Source organism: Serinus canaria, chromosome 3, assembly GCF_022539315.1.
Source record: "Serinus canaria isolate serCan28SL12 chromosome 3, serCan2020, whole genome shotgun sequence".
Classification (NCBI taxonomy): domain Eukaryota; kingdom Metazoa; phylum Chordata; class Aves; order Passeriformes; family Fringillidae; genus Serinus; species Serinus canaria.
In genome coordinates, this window is record NC_066316.1 from 49,287,591 (window position 1) to 49,311,229 (window position 23,639).

The following is a 23,639-nucleotide window of genomic DNA, read 5'->3' on the forward strand; positions in this document are numbered from 1 at the left end:
TGGTCATGCATGCCCTTATAAAGACTGAGAGAAAATAAAGCACTTTTCATTCATGAAGTAGAAGTGGATATATATTCTTATTCAAATGTGACTAAATTGATTCCTTTCTTTTTTATTTTGAATACATACATGTTATATAAAATCCAGTTTCTTTTAAACTTCAAAAAAGTTTTCAGTTTCTTTACCCATGGAGAAGGAAGAACACAAGAATAGTTTAAGGATTTTTTTTCTGGCTATAGGGCTTTCACTTCTAGCCCCTGTATGTGAGTCCTGCCATCCTCCAGATCCTGCCAGTTTCTGGGAAATGCTCATGCTATCTGTGGGCTGTGTAGAGACACATCCATGGGATGCTCTGATGAATACTCAGCCTTTGATCATGCCAGGAGCAGGGCACTCAACCTAACTCCACTCTGAATATTACTGCTGAACCTAAAAAGTGGTACCTCCTTGTGTGTGCACCTCTGGTCCAACAGGGTGGGGGTCCTGGGGGCTCCATGCTACTGTGCTCTCTCTCACAGAGACCTCCAGCTTCCTCTTTTTACTGCTTTTCCATAACCTGAAATGTAGGGCTGGCTGATGATGATCTCTGTAAGGGAAAGCAGTGATCCTGATTTTAGATTCCCCATGGCTTTCAGGTCTTTATACATTTACCATCTTCTCTCTAAGGAGTAGTGTTGCCTTAATTTTTCAGTGCAAAATGAAGTGGGATTTCTAGATACTTGACTACTGATTTTGTAGCTGGCAAGTGCACACTGGGCCTGGCTCACTTGGTGACCTACAAGTAAATGAAGATGCTCAGTGTCAGAGCATGCAGATGTGTTTTGCCAGGAAATAAACAGGCTTTTGTAATATTTGTTCATTTACATCTACAACCATTCCTGCTATGCAGAAGTAGCAAAAAACATAAGCACATAAGCAGCAAAAAACCATGGTGCTGCACATCCTATCAAAAAGAAATATATATAAATGCTACCACTGCACGCTTTCTTGAAAGGTACCCAACTAATACTTGCAGTAAAACTTTGTCACCATGTTGCATTTGTTTGGGGGCAGTAACTGGCAGGCAGCAACTGTATACTGAAAGATGTTGGAGTGAGGGAGATAAGAGGCAGATTAAATTTTTTATTAAATATTCTCAGAGGTCATCAACAAATGCAGCATAAACATTACTCCAGCTTCTTACTAACAAACTGAGCTTAAATAGCAACTGTTCTATCTTGCATCTGAAATACTGTTCTAAAAAAACAGTACCAGCCTTGTTTTAAAGTAAGGGAAAACACTGAAGCTCATTCTTGAACAAGTTGACATCCATTCTGTAAATTCACATGTAAAAAAAAAATACAGGGCATTGATATTTAATGTCAGAATAAAGGTTACTTACATATAACTTTTTTTTTCTTTTTTTTTTTTTTTTGTGTACTTGCAGATTCATGCAAGTTAGTGGATGTTTCCCTACTTTGTCTGTTAAGGGTTAACACTGACTAGACCATATCTTCTGTTTTTTCTGGAGTCCTGCAGTAAAGTCGCTGTGTAACTTAAGACACCATGAAGTCTTTTTGGATAGGAAATCTTCCTTCACTCTGAAAATGGGATCTTCTGTAGCCCTAATCAAAGCCAACTGTACTAATGTTGGCTTCTTGCAGTTTGAGTCAGTGATGCCATCTACACATTCCTCCAGTGACTCTGCAGTATATAGAAAGTTAGTGTTACCTCCCCTTGTCTTTGCCGGGCTCTCGGGACCGTGAGGATTTTTCAGAATCCTGTCTGGGGGAGATGCAGAGCTTCAGTGTCTGCCTGTCATTCCTCTGCCTAGCTGCCAGCTTTCCTAGGCATAGCTGCACTGGTGGGTTTGGGGACTCTTAATAACTCTGGAATACCAAACTGAGTGTAAAATACCCCTGTGTCCCCGAGAACTCCTTGGTTCTGTTCTCTGAGCAGTGAATGTTTGCCCCAGCCCCTGGAGTTAGTCCTGCAGCTGTGTGACCTACCAGGTTCTGTTCTCTGTTGATGGCAGCGAGTCAGAAGCTTGAGGGGAAGCCAGGTAGCAACCCCTCCCCGGCAGAGGGAGGACTCCTAAAATAAGAGATGCAAATTTTGCACAGCCCTGTAGGTTTATGGGAAGATAGGGTGATAGTTTTGTCTTCAAGTAATTCCAAACAAAATCTCACAAATTTTAGGAAATTTTGACTCTGAACTGGGTAGCTCAAGCTTGAGACTGAACCTGGTGCAGGTCGAAATTGATGTTGGCAATTCATTGACACTTCCACATTTCAGTGAATTAAATGAACCTTGCTGTGTTTACAGGACAGAAAAGGAGTTAAATTAAATATTTGCAGGGTAATAATTTGGAATTCAAAACACTTCTGCAGTGAAAATTAATCCCTTTTTCCTTTTAGCAGAGTATATTTTGGATTTGAGGAATAAAGGAGTATAGCTATGGTAAGCAATAATTTAGTTCTCTGATTCACAAAGTTGCTCAGTGAGTCATTGAAGCAGATCTCACTAGTGACTAATATGCATTGATTTAAATGGATTTTATTATCTCATTATGAGGTTTTTTTGGTGGCTGTGACGGTACACTTCTTCATTGCCTTAACTCAAAAGTTTGAGGGAATTCCTTGTGATGAATCTGGACTTGTAGGTAAACATGCAGCAGTAAGCAAGACCTCACCCCACTGCAGTTATGTTAGATACTTTGTTTTATTGCCAGCTTCAATCAAGGGGAGTAACAAAATAACACAGATTATAGCTGTGATAAATAACTTATTATTTACAAGTTTGCTTGTCCAGGGAGTCAGAAGACAAGGTTCTTAAGACTTAAATTCTCCAGTTCCCATCTTGTTTGTGCTAAGCTTTTATCTGGATTAAATTTTGGCTTGCAAGCGACAGAATTATTAGCCTTTAATTGACAATATTTAATTCCCTTCTTCCGTATTTACTTCAGTATTTATATATGTGACCTGCAGATTGGAGTCTCTGTACCCAAATGGTGTTACCCAGAGAGATATCTACTTTCTTACACCTTGCTCAGCAGGAACACAGAGTGGGATCTGAGAATATGCAAAATGTCAAAACATATCTGTAAACATTCCAAAGGTATGTCTCTGTATTACTTAGGATCTTGATGTTGTCATGCAGGCAAAAGCTGAGTCCCAAAGAACCCCACCTGCTTCAAGCTTAGCATGGCAAATTAATTTATTACAGATTATATACTTCTAACTTCAGATGGTGATAAATGGTAATATTAGGTAATATTCCATTTCTGTCCTTGATTTGTTGTCTGATCTGAGTCAAGCAAAATACTTGGTTTTCAGTTTGTTTGCAAATTAAGTGAATTCATCACATACTTTGCAGGAGTGTGATGAATTAGGTATTGGAGAAATAAAACATGTTGTCAGGATTAGTAAGGGGAGATATGAAGTAATGAAAATGTCTCCATCTCAAAGAACCAAAGTCTGTGGACATTTGAATCTGTGGTTTCTGCCTGTCTACAGAAGGGTCTATTGCAAAATTTACATTCATTTTTGGGTTTGAATTTTGAACACTCCAGGGCTTTCAGGTAGGGCCCATCTCCAGGGAAAATAAAACTTAACCGCAGCCACCAGCCCAAAACTGAACCATCAAGTAACCTGAACCCAATTGAGTGAGGTTAAAAAGAGTTTGGTTAAGCGCCTTGTTTTGTTGCCTTTGGCTAGAAAGAGAAGTGGGAGTGAGAGATGCTTTTTTAGATATTTCTGACCTAGGTTAAATTAGGACACTAAAAGTCTTGTGAGGAAGTTTCAAGGGCTGATTGGATTACTCAGAACCCAGCCCAGCCTGTGGAGATGAGTCCAAAGTTCCAGATGGTTTTTGAATTAGAAAGGGAGAGATCTTATGAGGTTTGCATTATTTCTACATAATACCTCCCCTAGTTCCTCGTGGATAAACCCATCCAAAAGATACTCATCAACATCCCTAAGACACATAGGCTTCTTAATCTGGTTAGCTTGTTTGAATGGGATGAACATTTCCAGAACTGGTCAGCCTGTGGACTTGCTATCAGTTACCTATTCAAGGAAGAGAAATTAGAATCCTCTTAATACTTCAGCACAGAGATTGTACTCTTTTCCAGTAACCCCTCACTATATTAAAAATTTTTTGTATCATTGGAAGTCAATCTGGTTCTCCCTTTTAGTCAAATAATAGGAAGGGTTTTGGTTTTTTTTTTTGGAGGAAGAGTTTGCATTTTTGTATTTTTCTAAGTGATGCTATATGCAAAATTTAATAACAGAGTTTGTTTGAAAAGTATAATCTACTTCCTGCCATTCATATTCCTTGTTTAGCTTTAATGCCACACTGGCAGAAAAATGAAAGAATGTAAAACCAATAGATGCACATGTCCTCATGTGCTAATAAAATCCATCCTTTTGGGTTATGAATGCTTCAGGAGAACTCAAACCAAACAAAAGCAAGCAAAACAAACAAAAAGCCTGCATGTGCTTCACACACCAAGTCTTAGTGAACACTGACCTGATACACTCATTTGTAACTTACTTCTTAGTACAGACTTGGGATTCAGTTGACTGAAGGTGTCCCTTTAAAAGTTGCCAAATGGTGCGTGACCCATTCTGCCACCCCACCTTCTTTTCCTTGATTAGAAAAGGGAAAGGATGTACTGAAGATAACACTGAGGATACTTTCCAAATGGCCAGAGGAAAAGAAAGAACAAGGAGAAGGGATCATTAAAATGATAAATGTAGGTTGGGTTTGCTGTTATTACAGGTTATGTTGTTTTTTCTCAAGGGGAGTGAAGGAGGAGGGGATGCACTGTTTCCTGTTGGAGAAACAGTAATCAGCTATAGAGCATTCACAGTTTTAGGAAGAAAAGGTCCTGGCTGCTGTACAAAGATTGAAGTGTCAAAGTAAAGGTTCATAATGAAATGATAATGAGATTGTGACAAACCAGAAAATAACATGCCATTTCCTAGGAACTTGGAGGAGGCTTAATAAAATGATGCCAAAATGTTTGTTTGCATAAAGATGAGTGATAGCCCAAGTAAAGGCTTCAAATTGTGATAAGAAACACATCTGAATTCATCTTAAATTTGGATTTATTCTATTCCTCTTCCTGGTATTATGGCTAATATTCTGTTATTTAAGTGGTCTTTGAAACCCTAATTTCTCCAGAACTTGTTGCAATAGGATTATTTAGTATATAAATGGAATTATCTGCATAATTCTTAAATTCTGTATTCTCATTCAAACAGTATCAAAAAGAATGTATTTTGGGTTGGGGAGGAAACTGCATGACTAGTCTTCTTCAAAATGCCAATAATTGTGCAGAAGCTTCCTGAGTTGGAAACTCAGCTGTTGCAAGGCACCATCACTTCAAGTGATGTTCAAAGAAGAGGAAACTCCAAAGCCAGGTCACCTAGAAAGGTGATTTCTCAGAACCTCTCACAGTATCCAGAGAAGCACATGTACCTCCTCTTTTAGCAGGGCTTTGCATTGGTTTTGTGCACTTGTGGATGTGGCTGGAGAACAAAATTTTTACTCTAAAGCAGAAAATTTTAAACTTCTTTTGCTGTACTTCTAATTTTCTGCTTTTCTCTGATGTGCTCAGGGTCTCTCTCTCTTTCTCATGGCTTCTGCTGTGAGAAAAGTTTCAACTGAAAAAAAGTCTGTCCCTCTAAAGAGAAATAATGCAGTTAACCTCTATAAACAATGGCAGCTAACAGAGACCACTTGGTCTCTAAGAATGAATTTTTCAGAAGTCAAGGGACAAAGAATATTTTAGATGTTGGAGAAGCAAGTAAAACCAAAGTGTTTATAACACAACTTTTTTGGCTTCCATATAGTCTGAGGAAGTCTCAGAAGGATTTCTGCATTTACAGGATTCCAGAGCAACACTTTTTTATCTGTAGATAGGATATAGTGCAAGGTCTTCATCTCAGTCTTCTTAGTTGCAGTGTATATTCAGAAGATAAAATTGACGCAATCTTACTATTTTTGACTCAATCCTGTTTGGTAGTCTCTTGCACAGGTGACTGAGACATAGAACTGGGGTATTCATCTGAGCTCCTTGGTCCTTCTGCCCTAGACTGAAAGCTTTTAAGTGACAGTCCTCCCACATGGGCTTCTGGTGGTGTGTGCATTTCCTCAGGCCTTTCCTCAAAACTTCAGTGTTTTCTTTCTGAAAGCTGTTTAGAATACAAGGTGAAATAAATCTGGAAGGCCTAGACAGTGCAGAGAGAAGAGGTTTTCTGTTCCTCTAGTTCATAAGCGCTTTCTAATAATTCAAATTTAAAACATAAAGTTTGTCATTAATTTTTAGATCACCAGTGTTAATTCAACTAATCATACTAATGCTGCTGTTGTACTTTGGAGGCTGTTAAGTCTGTAACATAAGAAGATACTAGGGAAGGCACAGCAGTTTTTTCCTATCATCAGTGCTGTGCACTCTCCTGTGGCAGAAAAATTCAGCAACCAAGCATGCAATGAATATGCCAGATAAGACTTCAGTAAAGGTGATGTAAATGCATAGCATAGTTTTACATGCAAAAAGAAAAAGGACAAACACCAGTTATTCCTCTTAAGTCAATTACATACCTCTCAGGCTTACAAAGAGAAGTTTTCTAACCAGTTGTCAAACTGGGAATCAGTGCAGAAAATGTAGGAACAGAGACAAATTGTTTCCCAGAATCCTCGCTGCTTGCAGGCTGTCCAGACCTTAAATTGCAGGACTCACCCTCTCACCTTATCTTCCAGATATCCCAGCACTTTCCCACCAGTCCTGCCTGGGTCTTGAGGCATACAGTGGCTGTGTATGAAATGCCTTTGCATCCTTGGAAGAGGAGAAAGGGTATTATAAATGATATGATTCAAAGGCAGCTGCTTGAGGACCTGATTTATTCTGCATCCTTTAGGAAAGAAGAGGAAAAAAACATTTCTCTTTTCTGAATCCCTTCACTTTTGAAAATTAATAAACCCTTTTTTCATCCACTCACGCTGCTGGGTGACCTGTTTTTATTGTAGGCTGAAGTGCTATAAAATAACAAAAGGCAGTACTGTGAAGGAAAACTCAGAGGCTTTATTTGAATGCATAACAAAGGTTGTTTACTTTGAAAGAACAGTAACAATGTAATGAATGTCTGGTGCAGAGTTAAGTACACCCTTGTCCAAATTTGATTTATGTGATCATTTCTGGATGTTAACTCAACCATTGTTAGCATAAACTCCATCATTTTTATATTCACGCTGCCTGTGGGCACGTGCTAGTGCAGCAGCGTGAAAGAAATGTGAAATAAAACTGGTAGCAGTTCCCAGTGCAGGAAGACTGTTTTCCTGAAATAACAGAGGTTGGTGTGTAGTGAGGCATAGATCAATTTAAGGCGAGAAGATCTGTGTAACTGGAGGAGCTGTGTTGGGAGAAAGAAGGCAGCCATTGATTTCTGCAGCTTATTAACCTCTGGAGGGCCACGTGCAGTAGTGCAGACATCACCCATGGTCTGCTGGCATGTGCCTGCCTGGTGTGGCTATCAAATTACTTGGAGAAAAATGCAGCCACTTTGCTTGCCTGCTCAAACACAGAAGTGCTGCGAGCTCAGGCCACCTGAGTTTCTGAAAGCAGGAGTTGAGCTTTGTGAGGAATGCTGGTACAAACACTTCTGTAGAGATGTGTGTAATTCCTGCAGGGTGTCTGTGTAATTCATGCAGTAACTTTGTTCAGTGTACAAAGAGAGTTTCTGCAACCCCTCTGCTAGGCAGTCACTCCGTAGCATGAGAATGGGCATCTTTCAAGAGATGGAATTTTTTTAGGTAAGCAAAACATTCAAAAGTTGCCACAATGACTAAAGTTAAACACAGTTCTGGGGGGAAGTTTTATGGGTATAAACAAAAGACGTTCTTGTTTGTCTTTCACGTTCATTTCAAAATTGCCCATAATTACTAAATCTTTCCCATGTGAGCTTTGCAGAGCATGGTCTTTAACCAGATGCTATAGCATATGTTCTGGTATCCATAGTTCCACAGCTGAAGTTCAGGGATATCTGCAGTAATATTTTTGATTCATTTACTTTGTAATTCAGTTTCATCTGAAGGCACTGTATGACTTGTAACATGTGTCATCATCAAAATTTTATATTTACAATTTAAATTGAAATTTACAGTTGTCAATAAAGTAGTATGTTCAGCATTTTACTGTAAGTCATTAACATAAATCCTTAATTTCATCTTAAAACTGCATCTTGGTTTTATGTCAGCTGGTAGATCCCATATTTTGGGAATGGCTTTTTGCTTCTGGAAGATTCAGATGCAACTGCTGAGCTGAGAGCAGAATTTAAGTGTTCACTTTTGGCTGCATTGCCTTTTGGTCTTCTGTTCTAATTAACCTTTTTCTCTCAACTTCATATAGTTGTGCTTTTCCTTTTTTTGTTTGTTGGAAGGGGATAGAGAAAATGCTAGTGAGATTATACTTGTTTGGGCTGTGTTGTGCTCAGAGAAGGGCAGCGTCAGTCCAATTTTATGCAAGACACCATCATAATAAAATACATTATTGTGGATGTCAGAGTAATCTGAGATGGGTCATAGCATTCAGCTGATAAATCCTGTGATTCAAAAGCAAATCAGTTATTACTGAAATGACCCAAAGGATGTGATTTTAACATGATATTCTTTTAATTGACATCGAGAGTTTGCACATGGATAGCCTGCAGTGCTGGATTTGGGCTTTTCTGTCAAGAGCCCAGTTTTGAAAATATATTTGCTCTAATTTTATCAGTATTATTAACTTCTTCCCTTATGAATGAAAATGAAGAACAACAGATTATTGCGGGTAATATTTTTGTATAATATATTAGAGCACAGCGCTGACCGAAAACTTCAGGTCAGGTTTCAGGGGTGCTGTCTGCTGATGATTAAATTTGAATTGAGACCCATGACAACCATACAGAGCAATGGGCAGCAAGTTTGGCGGTTCAATTCAGAAAATAAGTTTCATAATAAGGAGTTACTTGTTTCCATCTGACCTGTTCGTGCTTTGGCAAGTATTATTTATGCTACTGAAATGATCTGGTAATCCAAAGGATAAAATAAACACTTCTTCATAATCCAATGTACAGCTGCTTGTTGGGACTCAGGCCAAACCTTCACCTTCAGATCATCCCCAGTAACTCCATGTGTGAGTTTTAAAGACAATTTAAGAGAGTGTAGATGGTGATTTCAGTCGTCTGTCTTTAACTGAAAAAACAGATAATAACTTAGATAAAAATTAGGGGGGGGCAACTTCTAATTTTTAATGTAAAAAAGTGGATTTTTTTGTACTTTAAAATTTAAACTTGTTACCTTAATGTAGTGACAGCTTGTGGCTAAGATGGAAATTGGAAAGTTGAGAAACAGCTAACACAAGTTTAAAAAGTGAATTTATTTTAAGAGTGTTTTGTTATCCAGGAATTAAACTGAATGCCAGCCATTTCATAGCAGCCCTATACAATTGAAAAGAAATAAGAAAACAAGTCTACTAGTTCCTCCATGTGTTGCTGCCACGGGGTAACTGTTTACACCTACATTAGTCACTCCTTCAACAGGCCATGAAATTGTTCCAGCTTTTAAAATGTGTGAGAAAATCAAGGCAGGTGCTGGCACATCATAAATGAAAACCTGACCTTCAGGCTGGTACAGTAGTGGTGTTGTTCTTGTTTTCATTCTGGAAACCACATGGCTTGTCAAGATGCAATGAAGTTGTTTTGTGCTTTTATATTATTAAAACTCAATGAGATCTTTGGACTGCACATAAGAACCATGCGGCTTTCTGGTTTTGGAAGCTCTATTGATCCTCAGTATGCAGCATGGCTTTTTTGGATGTCATTACTGACTTTGTGCCTCTCAGTAGCTGTTGCATTACTTAATTAGGAAGAAACTTGCTACAGAGGGTGCCTGCTGCTGTTAGAGGAATCAAATCCTGAACCGTCCATGATCCAAAAAAACCTTAGCGACTTCTCTGAAAATCCTCTCAGAATAATGCCACCCATAGAAACAGCAGACAAAGTGATATTTTAATTTCACAGTAGAACAAACATTCAGTGTTTTTTTCATAAAAAGAGATGGAAAAATAAAAAACTGAGAGTCAGCTTCAATGTGTAGATATTTTTCATGAGCTCTTATTTAAACCAGCGCATTGCTATGGAGCTTCTTATCTCAAGAAATCATTACTTTTCTCTCAAAGGACTGTTTAATCTTCAGTTTCTTACAAGGTTTGTCTTACATATAAAACTGTGTTGTATCTTGCTACCTTTCACCAACTGTCCAGTTTCTGTCCTCTCTTTTTTCCAAAAGTTATACCAGACTGCAAAATGAAAACACCATAACTGAGTATGAGGTTCTATTAAAAGTTCAGATGAAATTACCTAAACCATTTTGGGTTTTAGAAAGCCTCCATATTTTTCTTACTAACAATAAGTTAATTTAATTACTCTAATTAGTGATTTAATCACTGTATAAAAACTGCCTTGGTTTTCATGTCACATTTAGCCCTATATGAAAAATCTCCTAATACAGCATTAGGGAATTAGAATTATCCTGAGTGAAAAAAACATACTCAGTTGTGTAACCAGAAATGCCTATATTATCTCAATATACCTGCTTTCCTCACTGCATAGCTGAAATATTTTCTTCATTTTTAATTTTCAATGCAGTAGGATTATTAGCCTATTCTTATTTCTTTCTCTCATTTATTTCCTATTCCAAAAGTGGGTCGCACATTTGTGTTTTCAGACTGTATTTTGAGTTCTCTTTTGGTGTCACTTTTTTGATTTTGTACCCAAGATCACCTTGTACTTCTAGTGCTGTGCAATATTTAATATATTCCAATGACACCTCCTGTGAGGTATCAAAGTAATGTTATTTTTAGGGGCATGGTTAGGGAACAGAGGCAGAGAGGGTAAGAGCAGCGTTCCAGTACCTAGCTCTGCCTAGTCATTTAGGCTCCCCCTATCACCTACAGTCAGTAGATGTTTCACCCCCTTCCTGCCAGTGACTGAGCTGGGTCACAATAAAGGCTGTCACAGGCAGTGTACTGAACTCAGCTCTTCCAAAACCTACAATAGTATTCTCTTCCCTGGAACGTATTTCCTCTCTAAAATAAACAAATATATTGCGCTGAAGTGATTTGAATACAGCTCCTTCATGTGGCTTGGCAGGAAGTGTGAACTTTGTGATTTTTGTATTATTATTTTAAAGTGTTTGATATTTCTCATATTAAACTGATAATGTCATCCATCACCTCGGGTTTCATGGTTTCTGTACTGATTGCTTTTCACAGATACTACACTCTCAGGGGAAGTCGGCACCAAGAAAAAAGTGAAGAGACTGTTAAGTTTCCAGAGATATTTCCATGCATCCCGGTTACTGCGTGGAATTATACCACAAGCCTCTCTGTACCTACTGGATGAGGACTACCTTGGGCAAGCAAGGGTAAGACAGGGCCTCCAGCTCTCTATTTCTTTTAATAATACTACAGAGAGTGTCAGTTTTGTTTTAGCCTTCAGATAACCAAATTCCTGGCTGATCTTTTTTAAATGACCCGTGTTATGGGCCTGTCTCTCTACAAACAGATTGTCGATTCCTCTTTGGTGGCTACAGCCTTAAAGGCTTAGGTCTCAAAGGAACAGAAAATGTTGCTAAATCTACTCAGCATTTTCAGATTCTAACAACTGAAATTATAACACAGATTTATTAAAGAATGAAGGATTTCAGGTTAAGTTGCTGATTCAAGTGCAGCCCTGACACAGCATTTAGTTCATCTGCTTGAAAAAAGACAGGTGTCTCTCATCTGCTGTGGAACAGCTATTGGGAAACTCACAACAGCTCTCCGTAGTGGCAAAGGCTAGGAAGCGTGGAACATTGACTGCAAACTTCACAGTGATCAAAATACAATTATCTTATTTTGCAACTCTTACTTATTTTCAATGGCATTTTCTAGGAAAACTTTCACAATTGATGGCGTTGGGATTATATGCCCGAGCAATTTTTATTCTCTGCTGGAGGAGATTATGTGCCAGGTGTTAGAAAGAAATTAAGAATCCAGAACTGTTTGAATGTAGACTAGAGATGGGGGTGAATGTGTATTTCTTTCACACATACATCACTGTAGGTCATAGAGTTAGTCCAGAATCAGAATCTCCTGACTCCACTGATGTAGCTGTAAAACACGGCAGTTGTAGGTAATGATGGATTCTTCTGCATGTCTGAGTGGGCTTTACAGTAGCAGTGTATCTAAATTTATAAAAGCTATTCCTGTGTGCTTCTTTGTTTAGCACTTTGTAACTCATATTCACCTGAGAGCTAAGATTTTAAGACACTGTATTAAAAACCCAAGAGAATTTGCACTGACAATCTGGGGACATGAAGAAACAATAAAACATTTGTGCAGTAAAAGAGAATATTTTCATAATATTTTGGTTTATATTATCCATTGTTTTGAGTTCCATTTAGAAGGTATTTTTAGTGTTATGTTCAAAACCTTCTTAGTTAAAACTGCAAGTGATTTTTTTTTTCAGTACAGCCACATAAGCCTGATTTCTGATATTTCCAATATGACCTCTATAGGTTTCTTTAAAAACCTTTAAAGCTGTAATAACCAATCCTGTGACTGATTAATGTGTAATAATAATAAAAATCTACTTTACAGTGTGACATACTAATCATTGGCCTTTTCACATTTGTTTTTTCCAGCATATGCTATCCAAAGTGGGAATGTGGGATTTTGACATTTTCTTGTTTGATCGCTTGACAAATGGTAAGTAAATTTTTTAAGTCTTTATTTTACTGTCTCTCCTATATGACTAGTCAAAAAATCCATAATTAATTGTTTGCTAAATGTTTCCAGTTCAGATTACTGAAGAGAAATTGGCCACATTTAACCTCTATTAAAATCACATCCTGGAGCTTTTTCAGGCTTTTCCTGAGCTATAGGGTAATGTTTCAAGTGTGCTTTTGTACTAATCTAATCCCCTACATTTGTTGTTGTCACCTTTTCAAGATATGTTTCTGTTTCATTTGCCTGTGAAACTCCCAAGCCACTTAAAATATACCTGTTAGATATAATAAATCCAGATCTCCATAATCAATTCCTATCAATACTAAAGACATTTGAGTGAAGATACCCTCGCTTCTGTTCAGCAGCAAAAATTGGAAATTTATTTAGAGAGTAAAAATCCGTGAAATGTTTTCTCTAAACACATGCCTGTAAAACCATCCGCCTTCCCCACAAATGTCCAGACAATACCTTCTGATCAGGTAACTCTAGAAAGGGTAATGATCACACCTTTCCCCTTTCTGTACTGCTCAGAGGACTGAGATCCCTCATTCCTCACCCCAGTCTAATTAGGTTTGGTTGGGGCAGAAGATGTAGAAAAAAGTTGGTTTAGAGGCTCATTCAGCTGAGTGACTGGCAGTGAAGAGTGGAAAGGATTGCAAATTGCCTGGGAAGGAAAAGCATAGTTCTTCTAAATTATCTTTCTGTGCCCCTGCTCAGTAGTCAAGACCAAGTAAGTTTCCATGTGTTCTTCATACAGATATTTATTTTCCTTCCTGAGTTACATTAAATAAGAAAAGATCCCTTCAAACTTTGTTTATGTGTAGTATGGGTTAGTTGGTTTGGGGTTTTTTCTAACTTCTATGGAAACAGTGACGCTGAATTAAGCAGTGCAAACTTTTTAAAATACTGTGTTTATGTATAGCTGATCATGTAATACTAGCAAGGCTCAATTTTGCCAGTGTTCCCAGTATTGGATTTACAGTAAGGCCAGTGCAGCATTACAGTGGGACTTGAGACTGCAAACACTGCAACTCATTTTTCCTGTCTGTGTCATTGTTATGAGATGCAGTTGCAGCTGAACTAGGTCACGTGGGTTAATTGCATGTTTACACAGCCATATGCAAAATAAAAAATTAATTCCATACTCCTGATTTTTAGTAATTAATTAATTAATTAATAGTATGGCAAACCCAAGTGGCTGAAAAGCCACTCTTGTTTCTGTTGTTTCTGAAGATAGAACTGAATTATGAAAATGATGTTGCTCTCGGACAAGCCTGTCAAAGATTTTGTTAAAACCATGTCAGTTTGCCTTCTTCCAGTTAAAACCACAGTTTGCCTGTCATGTTGAAAGAACAAATGTGACTTTATGGCATCTAGACACAAGAATGGCACTCCATTGGTACAACCTTTCCATCAAGTCTTGATTACATTTAGGAGTAATTTGTATAAGTGACTTCTGAGTACATGAGAGTCATCTAAGCTAACTTCATTGGAGATGAGGTGATAGGAGCTGACTAATAGGAAATTACCCAGATTTTTAGCCTTGCTTGGTTTGTAACTACCTGTAAAGGGAATCTAAGAGTTGTTCCTTTCTCCTTTTAGGAAACAGTCTTGTAACACTGCTTTGTCACCTCTTCAATGTGCATGGACTTATTCACCATTTCCAGTTAGACATGGTTACATTACACAGGTTTTTTGGTAAGTGTGCAGCTCAACACCATCTTTGAATGAAGTTTATAGCTGAAGTAGAGCATCAGACAAGGCACTGGCTTGGTCTGTTTATGTAAAAATGATGATGTAGTTGGAAATATTTCAGTAAAAGATATCTATGATACGTATCAGCATACAGTTTGCAGGCACTCAAGTACTTAGTCAGTGGGGGGATTTCAAAAGACTCTGCATTGGGCTGAAGCATCCCAGCACCACAGTCACACTGGTGATTTTAAATAAAATATGCCATGCAGAGATGTGGCTGGCTTAGGGCCACACAGACAGACACTGCAGAACCTACGCGTGCACAGTACAATTGTGGTGCAGCGTAATTATTTTAGTGACTAAAAGACCACTGAGACCCAGGGCAGTTAAAAGCTTATGTGCAAAATTTAACAAATTATATCAAGCTGTCCTGTCTACACTGAACAGTGTTGATGAAAGCCCCTGCTGCTGTTACTGCCAACAGAAATATTAGCCCCATGCTGTCAGAGAACCAAAAGGAGAAATTGGCCAAAGTCAATTACTTTTTGCATCACTTTTTGAAAGCGGCTAAATGCCAGTTCTTCAGACTGTCAGGCAGAGTTTCCAAAGCAGGGTCTCTTCTTTAAGACTGCCTAATTGTTGCTTCTGGAAAGTGTTCCTCTGGTGTGGAGGCAGACAAAATCTCCTGCTGTTTCTAACTCCTGTGGGCAGACGTGAAGCGGACAGTCGGGCAATTAGAGCTAGTGGTCTAAACTCACAGTTTAAGGGATTACCCACTGTACCTCCAGATGCTTGTGTGGCTGGAAACAGACAGAAGGCTTGGACTTTCTTTGGCGCTCCTCGTGCTGGCAGCGAGCGCCATGGGAAATCTGCCCGTTGGCTTTCCAGCTGATTAATTGGATCGCGTCTAGGAGAGCGCTTTAGGCACGATCACATGCAGCGTCCAGCGCTCACGTGGTGCTGTCCCACGACCACGCCACGGCACACAGGCTGCTGCAAGGAACAGAGGGGTGTGAAGCACACATCTCAATGGTTTTTCTGTCTGAGAGGAAGCTGAGAGTTAAGAGGTTGGTGCTCCTGGTCCAGCTGGACCGGTTCCAGCGCTGCAAACTGAAGCAAGAGGGACTGGCATGTTAAAATGAACACACAGATGTGACTAAAATTGTCACAGGAGATTTTGCCTGTGGATACCACAATGCTGGGTTTTTGATTCTTCCCCTGGGGATGTAGGAATGCCTTTGCCTGTAGTTCATCACTCAAGTAACAAATCATGGCAGAATATCAGGGTCTCACTCCCTGCTGCTGTAAAATAGGTGGTACTGCCTTAATGGCACACTACTACCCTACAACAGCAGGCTAAATAATTACACTTCGTTTTGGATGAATTTGCCTCTCCTCCTTGTTTATTTTACTCCTCAATGAGAGCCTTCACTAAGGCAAGAAAGAGGTGATTTATGCACTAGACCCAGTATATCCCCTTGGGCCTCGCAAATCCTTTCATGCATTTTTTCTCTAAAGGTACCCCGATAAAAGCAGCAATTTAAATAAGCTACAGCTATTTGAGAAACTCCTCAGGCAGCTGACTGCAAAACCTCAAATTGTATTTTAAGTCCAGTTCCCACTTGTGGCAATGGCATTCAGAGACAAAAGGATCTTTGTTTTCTGTTTCGATTCACAGTTATGGTTCAAGAAGATTACCATAGCCAGAACCCGTACCACAATGCTGTCCATGCTGCTGATGTCACACAAGCTATGCACTGCTACCTGAGGGAGCCCAAGGTAATGACAACCTTTCACTGTGTTGCTTTCAGATGGTTATCAGATGGTTTTTTACCCAGGGTTGAAATAAAAGCCCCAAGGTACTTCTAGACAGCAGAACGTGATGGTGTGCTGGAAGTCAGCAACAAGTCAGGAGCAGCCTTGGCTACAGATAACAGATGTTTCTGTCGAGCTGTGAGAGTCGCTTCTCATCACACAGGCATCCTGTCTAAGTGCTGCCATATAAGCTCCAGCCACCATGGTGCTGTGACCCAGCCACCCAGTGGTGCCTGCAGCTCTTCTCCCATCAAATTCAGAAGGAGGCAATGTATGTCTGTGCCTCAGCCACCTCAGAGCATAAGCTCCCCACATCGCTATTTCAAAATACCAAATTAGGCACAATTTCACCAGGAAAGGGGAAAACAGTCCCTTCAGATGGGTCTGTTGCAAGAGTGTCCTCTGCATGAGTATTTGACTGCTGCTGCAAGTTCTCACAGCATCAGAGTGGTGTTGCCTTGTGTGTTACTGGAAGGCACTGGGATATTCCTGTGCTGAGCCACAGTATAAGAACATTATTTTCCCTATTCTGGCTTGGCTCAAATGAAAGGAGGTTCTGCTAGAACTAGAAGTTTGTTACACAACAATATAGCAATGGTGAGGACAGGAGCAGGCCCCACCTTTCTTGTATTTTCATCTCCTGCAAGATCTGCAAGTCCTTTCTGGCCAGGAAATGCAGAGGACAGACAACATCCAGAACCTGGACCGTACTGCTCATCAGTTCTGATCTCAGAATGCTTCTTTCATCTCATATAACTGTACTCTCTACAGACTCATTGGGCTGGTAATAACTGCCTCACTCTCACAAACAGAAAATGCTAAGACTACCTTTTTTTGCTTCTAAATGGGATGTAGCAGAAAAAAAATCTGGACAGGTTTTCCAACTTGAATGTTTGATGTTAGAAAGGTAAATTATGTTCTCTAATAAAATACATATACTTGAACTGAGATAGGTATTTAACAGCCAAAGCTGAAATTTCAGAAGTTGATCAACTCTGCATTTTATAACACAGTTCTACGCTAGAGAATTGAAGCCTGATCTTTTGTTGTTATTACTAAATACTTGGAGAGGCCAAGCTCTTACAATGGATGCTAACATATGCCAACCTGCCAGCCTACTTGTTTGCTTTTTAGAACAAATGAGACTATGCTGAAGCCCTTCTATTACAGCAATCCTTATATTGCCATGAGTAATAAAGAATAAGAAATACAAACTGTCATAAAAGGTGATTATGTAGTATGATATCTTTATAGATGTATGTTCAACATTTACCTTAAAAACATTGTTCACAAAATTTATACTTGACATTTGTGTACAAATGCCAGCACACCCAATCTATGCCATGATGTCAGATGGTTTGTTTACTTACCAGAAAAGTATTTACTGTTCCTGTTCTTGTTGTGATTAATGTGTGTGATGATTCAGCTTGCCAGCTTCCTCACCCCATCGGACATCATGCTCGGACTGCTGGCTGCTGCAGCTCATGACGTGGATCACCCAGGGGTCAACCAACCCTTTCTGATTAAGACTAAACACCACCTTGCCAGCTTGTACCAGGTAAAACTGCCCAGCAAGTTGCTAATGTAAAAAATGCAGTCAAGGAGAGTTTAAGCAATTTGCAGTGAACTTTTAATGCCAAAATCTGGCAGCGGGAGGATGTGGGTCAAGTGATCCTGCACTTTGGAGTCTGGACAATTTCAGTCAAGCACCTCACTGGGTGTCACTTCTTAAAGCAAAGCTGATACAGGAAAAGAGGAAAATGTCAGATTTTTTTTGAGGACATTTAAGCCAGATCAGTTGTCTGGGCTGTTTCTGCAGAAGATATCTGGGGTGAGAAACTGTGGGTAGGACATCTAAAATCATGACAAGAAGATCTCATCTTCTTTCAGTGAGCAGATAAGCTGCAGGCAGGCTCTAAATTGGTCTTGCATAAAAGGAAACCTTTGCTTCTTATGGCTGTAGTAGAATTAAACACTTAATGAACACTGCATTAAAAAAAAAAAAAATAGAAGACAGATTAAACCAAAGGAAAAGTCGTAGACATTTCAGTAACATTCCTTGAGATACAAAGAAAGAACTTCAAGAAAGCCACTAAGTCACACCACAGGCTGTCTAGACCAGTATCCTGTTTCTAAGAGCAGCCAGTAAAAGATCTCAGAGAGAAACATAAGTCTGGGATCAGTACAGAGTTGTCCTTCACCTAGTATGCATCCTTTCAGCTCTGGCAAGCAGTCGTAGAAAACTTCCTGAAACAAAAACACAGACTCACTTGTTCAATAACTAGCCATGAACCCATGCTGCCTGATTTTTGTGGTCCTTTTTGAATATATTTGAGATTTTGGCCCATGGCAATCATTGTAGCTTTGTCATTTAATCTAAAACTGTCCTATGAGTATAATCTCCACAGACATATGTCTATGTTGTTATTATATATGCACATCTCTCTATTCTTTGCATTGTACTTATATATACAATGTGCCAGAGCAATTTGCTGCCAGAGCAAATCTTAATTCTGGTTGCTCTAACCATAATTCACAGGTGATAAATGGAGTTAGTAGTGGTTTCTAGCCTTTAGAATCACAGATTCATAGAGTCATAGAATCATGAAGGTTGGAAGAGATCTTTAAGATCATCATGTCCAACCCAACTTCTCACCCAGCACCAGATCCAGACACCTCTTAAACACCTCCAGGAGTGGTGACTCCACCACCTCACTGGGCAGCCTGTTTCAGTGCCTGATCACCCTAACAGTGGCCATTTTTTCTACTGTCTAATCTGAATCTCTTCTGTCTGAGCTTGAGGCCATTCCCTCTGGTCCTCTCACTGCAGGCAAGGCAGGAGAGACTGGCCCCAGTTCCCTGCAGCCTCTTTTCAGGTAGGTGTAGGGACCAGTCAGGTCCCCTCTGAGCCACCTTTTCTCCAGGCTAAACACCCCCAGCTCCCTCAGCCACTCCGTGTAAGACGTGTTCTCTGGTCCTTCCATGAGTCTTGTTGCCCTTCTCTGGACATCTCTAGCACCTCAGTGTCCTTTTTAAAGTGAGAGACCAAGAACTGGACACATCATTCGAGGTGTGGCCTCACCAGTGCTGAGTACAGGGGGACAGTCACTGCCCTGGTCCTGCTGGCCACACTATTCCTGATACAGGCCAGGATGCCATTGGCCTTCTTGGCCACCTAGGCACACACTGAATCCTGTTCAGTCAGCTGTCAACCAGCACTCCCACTGGGCTGCTTTCCAGCCACTTCGGAAGAGTCAATTTCAGCCTTTGTGGAGGTTGTCAGAAATGGAATATCCCACGTTAAAAATTAACCTACCTGAAGAAGACTCACTATCAGCTACATACACATTCTTAGCAAATTGAGAGATGGCTTCCATGTGCTTACTGCTTGGTAGGAGTCTCTCTTTTTCTACCCTACACAAGCAACGTTGGGGTTTTCTCATAAGAAAATGGATGGTGTAGTGGTGCAACTGTCCTGCCCTCAGACATGGGAATGGGCCCAGCCAAGGCACAGTTATGCTCAAACACTGATTGGCATCATCATAAGCTGATGCAGCTGATTAAGTCATACCCATATGTTTCTGCTCCAGTCTTCTCTAAACATCAGGCCAGCTGAGTGAGGAGGGAAAAAAGCCAGGGGCCTCAGCCACAGTACTTTGGGAATGGTAAGGGTGCTTTGAAGAGGAGTGAGTAGAGCCATTCCACAAAACCTCTTGTCTTTTGAAAAGGTAAAAACAATTCCTTCTCAAATTAATAGTGGCAAACAGTACTTTATAATTAGGTTGAAAAATCAGGGTAATCTGAAAGACATACAGCTGAAATACTGGTATCTTGGAGAAGTGGTTTCTGCTCAGGTATTTGGGTTTGAATATACTTAAAAATATTGGTTAGAAAAGGCAGTGACAAAGCAGAAAATGCAATCTTTCAACAGCAAATGAGATCTGAAGTCCCCTGCTTAAGGACATTCACTGGCAAGTTTGAGTTATTTTAACTGAAAATGATCCCACATTGTTTGCCAAGATTTTAGTAGTATACAGTATATGGATGCCAGTAAAAATACCTCCTGGAAAAAAGTTTTGCTGAAAACATTTTTAGTCAAAAATGTAGATTTAGTGAATAGTCTTTAAAACATGTACTTTAACATGTGCTTGAAACTGAAACAAAGTTCTTAGGTTTTTGGTTTTAAGTAGCAGAGCCACAGAACTGCTGGGATTAATCAGAAAAAGGATCAAATGAAAGTAAGTTTTAACAGAGCTGGCAGCCGTCTGTCATTCAGACAGTGGACTTATCCATGTATGGCATTTCTGTGCTTTTAAATGTCTCTTGACATTTAAATTAAAACTTTACATTTACATCTGGAAGAAAAGGTTTTGCAAAATGAGGTAGGTCAGTTCTTGACAAAGATGTAAAGTGTTTGACAGCTTCTGAAGTGCATGTGTGAGAAGAGTCATATTTCAGGAGGACATCACCAAGGACTTCAGAGCTTTCAGCATTTGTTTTCAAACTAAATCTGTATTTTATGATGCGAGACACTGTTTTGTAATCTGTAGGGTAATTTTCTAAGGTCTGTTGCACGTGATTGCACACACCATAATTTTCTACAAAGATAAAAGCAGTTCATTGAAATCTGCAGCATTACAAGGACAGTTGAGAGCATAGAAGGTGAGTCTCGTGGTCTGGAGGTCCCTTCGTTTTCCTGTGAGGAGCACAGCAACATTCCTTGTAGTGTGATGCAGACTTTGCTTCTAACTTGCATTGTCTGGCTTTTAAATGAAGGGTAAAAAAGTTTAGAAGTGTGGCTAGATCACATACAATATCTGTAGTACAAAACATTTCAGAAAACTATGAAAGGACACTTTACAACTTTAATGTGGGTAAGCTGGAAATAGGAAAGTACATTTCGGACATCAGTAAAAACAGTACTCTTATGCAATCTTCCTTAAAAGCAACACTTCTAATAATAAGTGTCATTTTTGACTATTTAACATTATATAGATAAACCACCTGCTCAATGAGTAAGAATAGATTGAAGAGATTGAAAGAAAGTTTGATCCCCTTTGACTTTGAATTAAAACTGAAGTTTGCTCTGCACCTAGATAGTAGCAAGTCTCCCTCTCCTCAAGTAACTGTTCTTTTCCCAGTGTGTATGTTGAACGCACTTCTTTTTCCAGTGTGTATGTTGCATGTCAGAAGCTCAGACTAAGTAACAGATTGGAAATCTTGTGGTATCTTAAGTAAAATAAACTGTCATAGTCCTGAAGTCTCTGCTATAGCAATCTATTGCTATGGGTAGGGCTGTAAATGTGACAGAAGCTTCCTATAGTGCAGCCTTTAAAGCAAGCCTGCATTACTCAGTTTTTTTAAAAACCAAAACACCACGTGAAGCAGAGCTGAGAGCCCCGGTCTGCAGGCCAGCACGGAGACTTTCCCTGCATGGGCTGTCTCCCACCAGCCCGGGGGATCAGATAGCTCATGGCAATTAGTCTTAATAAAGCACTAGTGTGTTCCTGGGGGGAATAGCTGACTCTGCTAATTGCTGGCAGCCACTTCAGGGGTTCTGGCTCCTTACATTTAAGAGGAGAATCATATGACTTCATGCTTGTTGTTGCTTTTTAACGTGACCTTTCCTTTTCCCTCCTCCCTGCAGTTTCAGTGTGGGAAACTAAACAGGGCAGTGGTGACAATTTGAAGTTCCCCTTATAGCAGCAGGCAGAGAGCAGAAACTTAGAGAAGTGGAAATACTCTGAGATGACTACCTGAGTGTGCTTTTTCCTAAGAGTAACTACTAATTGGATGCTGGAGAGGTCTCAGATGCCTGCATCACTTCTCAGCCCTATTCTGGCTGGCCTTCAGGATGGCCAAGGAGCAGCTGCATCCATGGAGTGTAATTTCCTCTTTGAGGCAGGTGCTGCTGAAGTAGCTGCTCACAGCAAGTAAGGCTGCCAGGCTGGAAGGGATGTGAGGACACAGGGTGCTCCAGGGGGGATCTCCCTGGTCACAGTGTTCCAAGGATGCAGTCAGACCAGGGTCACAGGAAACTGTGCACTCAGGCACTGTCTTAAACAAGTGTAAACCTTCCTAAAGGTCAAAGGTGACATCAGACAGAGTTTGTCCAAGGTAATGGGAAGATGGCAGCCTGTGGCCTTGGGGTGATTCAGGGCCAGTATTAAGCTCTGTGACTTGGTAGGTGAAAAAAAACTCAAAAAATTTGTTATTATGTCCTATTACATTCTCTTATTTTTCTTGGTCAGAGTGTAGGGTTGCAAAAGTCCATCCTGATGTATTTAGGCAAAGGGAGAAAAGGGATATTTAGGTTGGCAAATGAACAGAATTGCTGTCAAAAGTAATTTCTGTATTGCATAACTAATTTTGTGATCTGAGTCCATCAGCTCTTCCTAAGAAAAGGAATTGGTTTTTACATGGTTTGAAAGTTTTGGCATTGGTGTTACTTTATTTTTTCCCCCCTGAATCTGTGATTTTTGTAAGGGAACCAAACTGGCAAACCCAGAGAAATACCAAAGCAACATTGTTTCTGTGAATTCAGAAGCAACAAAAAGCAAGGTGGAAAATCGTGTGATAGGAAGTCAATCCAATTTGTACTCTCACTTTTGCACCAGGCAAGATGATCAAAATGCAGATCTGATCTTGGTTATGCAATGTTTAATTTTTTAACAGTCATTAGATATGTCAGGACTACAAAGTAAGATGGGGAAGACTTAGGCAGAAAATGCTGCTCAGTCCCTCTTGGAAAAGTGGCAGCTGCACATCATGTCCCACGGGAAAGGCAGCACTGTGGCAGCAATAGCTCAGAGCTGTGGCACTGTGCATGATGGAGCTAGAAGTCAGCAGTGGCTGGAGAGAGGGATTCTCACTCCACTTTCCCTGCTGGCAGTGACAGGGTGGACTCCTTGTTCTGCTGCCTGCTCAGAAGGTTTGGTTGTGTTTTGTTTTGTTTTTCTTATCCAGTGCTCATCTACTGCAAAAGCTGTGAACTGCCCAAACCAGGGAGCAGATGATGAGGTTTCTGAACAAGTGACATGTCTGAGGCATTTTGTGGTAGAAAGTACTCTGTGAACTAAACAAGCGACGATGGGAAAACACATTGTGTTAGGATAGTAATTTCAAGTCATCAGACAAAAGATACCAAATTTGTTGTAATTTACTGACAACCTAGAAAGCTGGCTTTCTGCTCCCTAGCAGTTTTTTTCCCACCTAACATTGGTTCCACTTAGTTGAAAGCAAGGAAACAAAGAGGACTCAAAATTTGTTGCAGGCTAAGTTGCTGAAGCCTGCAAATGCTCAGCAGTAGTGCTATTCCTCTTGCTTTCACTGAACA

At 39.9% G+C, this 23,639-nt stretch overlaps 1 protein-coding gene across 6 annotated transcripts in view; it reads left to right on the forward strand.

Annotated features, from left to right (window-relative positions):
• Positions 1–23,639, forward strand: part of PDE7B (phosphodiesterase 7B) — a 309,161-nt gene that overhangs the window by 268,373 nt on the left and 17,149 nt on the right. For all 6 annotated transcript variants that reach the window (XM_050972230.1, XM_050972231.1, XM_018916984.3 and 3 more), the window contains 5 exons: positions 11,297–11,448; positions 12,709–12,772; positions 14,396–14,491; positions 16,167–16,267; positions 17,730–17,861. In XM_050972230.1, the coding sequence (XP_050828187.1) occupies positions 11,297–11,448; positions 12,709–12,772; positions 14,396–14,491; positions 16,167–16,267; positions 17,730–17,861 (545 nt within the window). The remainder of the gene's footprint in view (positions 1–11,296; positions 11,449–12,708; positions 12,773–14,395; positions 14,492–16,166; positions 16,268–17,729; positions 17,862–23,639) is intronic.